We start from the raw sequence: 3,165 nt of genomic DNA, 5'->3' as shown, positions 1-3,165 counted from the left end.
GACAGACAGGGGATTGGGGGAGGATCGATCCGTCACGACTTAGTTGTTGTGCGGCGCCACCTCGAGGAGGTGTCGTGTACGGTCTTGACACGGGTTATGCTAGGTATTCGCCTTCCCGTGCCCTGCCAAAGGCTTGGTACAGGCGTATGGGACTTACGACCTGCAGGAGACCAGACCACCTCGCAATGCGCCCGAAGACGCACCCTTAAGAGAGTGTTGGGTTACCAGCCCCACGGCTTGTAAAGCGTTGGTCCAGACAGAAGGAAACAGGCCTCGGAGGCCACACCCAAGGGTTCGGGTGTGGTCGGAGTCGCGAACTCGGATAAGGAACCTATTGGTGACGACAGGCACAATATGAACGCAGAGTCGGCCTCCTCTACTAGCACTACAGAGGCCCGGGATAACGTCCGTCCCACAACCGGGTCACCACCCGGAACCAACGCGAGCTCGGTCAGAGAATTAATCAATAGATTTACAGGACTCCGAGATCATTCCGGACCTGGACCGAGCTCACAAATCACACGAACACCAACAGCAGCAGATCGGAGAGAGAGTCTGAGCGCCCCCCTCGGAGAGAAGGTTTCCGATGAAAGGAGGACTGGGTGCTCTCATTGTGGCCAACGATTCGCCTCGTATAAACTCGTGAGGCAACACGAGTCCCGGTCCCACCCGTTGGAGTACCGGAGAGAACTTGAGGCGAAATTGCCGCTCCCCGAATCAGAGCTGATGGCCAAGATCGCTAAGATCGAGGCCGGAAGCAAGAGGGGCGGCAAATTTTATTCCGAAATGGTGAGGGCTACCGGTCTGACCGAACATCAGGTCAGACATAGACGCGAGCAAAAAATCTATCAGCGCTACTTGACCGAGGCTAGAGCACAGGTTAGGAGAAGTGCCACAAAACTTTTCGGCCTTCCTACCAGCTCAACCCCGGTAACGCAGGGCCAATCAACCCCAGGTGGTGGATTAACTAAGACCGATATTTGCTCATCTAGCCCCCACCAAGCCATCAAAGCCACTGAGAGTCCCCAAATAGCCCCCCCGGATATCGGATTCACAAGACCTCCGAAGAGGACCCGTGAGGACTTGAACTCCGATCACATCTCAGCTGCACACGAAGTGGAACCCATCCAGCCTCCTCCCAACCTTAGGGGTCGGGGCTTGGACAGTATTATGGCAGAGGTGTCAGATGTGCCATCCACTAAACGAGGAAGAAGTGTGTCTTCAACACCTTCTCCGAAAAACAAGCGGGTATGCGCCGGTGAACTAATTGGCGTTGATACCGACATACGAGGCAGAAACGAACTTGATTTTGTGAGCTCTTTGAATATTACCCTAAGGGGTTCAAGTGTTGGAAATATTACATGTACACCCTTAAATGAGACTATTTTAATTAACAAACCATCTGTTTCCAGGGAGGTGGAGCCACCATCGACTCCGATGAGGGCGGCCCTCCTGCCGGGATCCTTCGTCGCTTACTTGACCGCATTAAATGACTTGGACAGAGATACCCAAGGTATGATTAATAGGGCATTAATGGGAACCGGTCCAGAGCTGCTTGCGGCGATGGACGACTGGATCCAACAACGCTTCCCGGCAAAGGTCAAGACGGCGAGGGGGTGCGCCGCCGCTGTGGAGGGACCACCCCTCAGTAAGAGGGCCCTCAGGATCAGCCGATACAAAAACTGCCAGGATCTTTTTGTCAAGAGCAAGAAGACCCTGGCTGATATGATCCTGAGTGGAAAGGACGTCTGCCAGTCCGTGGCCGCTCCCACTTTGGCGGACACCGAGACCCTGTATGGTGGGTTGCTCGAGTCGGAGTCTCCGGTCGACCCCGACCCGTTCATTGAGCGGGATCGGTGTTCCGACACATTCAAGCCGATCACAGAGACGGAGGTCGTGGGGTCCATGGGATCATGGAAGGTGTCAGCCCCCGGCCCCGATGGGACTTCTGTGGAGGACGTAAAGCGGTGTGGGGCTCGGGCACTTAGCGTGTTATGCACGCTGGTGCTTGGGAGTCGGATCGCTCCGTCCAGGTTCCTGCAGAACCGGACTATCCTTATCCATAAGGACGGGGATGGTTCGGACCCGACTAACTGGCGTCCTATCACGGTCGGATCTTCCATCCAAAGGCTGTTTCACAGGGTGATGGCCAGTCGGCTTGTCACCGCAACCAACCTCAACAGCAACCAACGCGGGTTTGTCCGCGTGGACGGGACCCTGCTGAATGGGGTGATACTGGACCACTACATGAGATCTCGTAGGGCCCAGGGGAAAGGCTATAATGTGGTGTCATTGGATGTCCGCAAAGCCTTTGACACCGTATCGCATTGGTCGATACGCCGCGCACTGCTGCGCCATGGAATCGAGGTTGAGACCATAGACTATATTATAAAATCGCTGGGCTCGTCAGTGACTCGGATTTCTGTAGGCCACGAAACATCTCGGCATCTGGGCATTACGTGCTTTAGGACGTCCATCCCCGGATCTTTGGCAAAGCGGATCAGGAAGTCCCTTGAGAGCTCAGGTAGCCCTGTGGAAACACTGACTAATGATCTTGTGTTTTCCAGGAACTTGCAGCGCCTGGAGAGGCTAGCACCTCTCACCGACCCTGGCACCACCAGGAGGGAACAAATAAGGATGAACCCCTATGTCAGAGGAATTGAGGAGGCGGTCCACGACGTAGCCAGCAGGTCCTGGATCGACCATCCTCCTCTGGGCTGGACCGGCAGGGACTATGTCAGGGCCATCCAGCTCAGAAATGGCAACTTGCCAACGCGAGGGATACCATCGAACCCTCCAGAGCACAGGCGGTGCAGGGCAGGCTGCACCGTCAACGAATCATTGTGCCACGTACTCCAGGCGTGCCCATTAACTCATGGGGTGCGAATAGCTCGCCACAACGAGATCTGCGCCAAATTAGCAGATCATTGTCGGCGCAGAGGGTGGGTCGTGGAAGAGGAGCCTCACGTCCGCCATATGGACGGGAGACTCTATAAGCCGGACTTGGCCATCAGAACGGGCCCAGATCGGCTCACTGTCTGCGATGTCCAGGTCAGTTGGTCGGGAGATCGTGGACTCGACCAGGCCTGGACTGACAAACAATTGAAATATGACAACGAGCACTTCAGAGCCGCTGCGCTCAAGAAATGGCCCAACACCACTTTT

General features: G+C 55.5%; 1 protein-coding gene across 1 annotated transcript; it reads left to right on the top strand.

Annotated features, from left to right (window-relative positions):
- Positions 1 to 245: 245 nt before the first annotated feature.
- LOC108557038 lies at positions 246 to 3,092 on the top strand (the record flags this gene model as incomplete). The annotated part of the gene is given in 1 exon segment (XM_017913413.1): positions 246 to 3,092. A coding segment is annotated over 1 exon segment (2,847 nt), but the record flags the coding sequence as incomplete, so codon positions are not given.
- Between the last annotated feature and the right edge of the window lie 73 nt (positions 3,093 to 3,165).

Source organism: Nicrophorus vespilloides, unplaced genomic scaffold (genome assembly GCF_001412225.1).
Source record: "Nicrophorus vespilloides isolate i.1.1-1 unplaced genomic scaffold, Nicve_v1.0, whole genome shotgun sequence".
NCBI classification, from domain to species: Eukaryota; Metazoa; Arthropoda; class Insecta; order Coleoptera; family Silphidae; genus Nicrophorus; species Nicrophorus vespilloides.
Note: the sequence above shows the minus strand (reverse complement) of the source record. Positions and strands in the feature narration are given on the sequence as shown.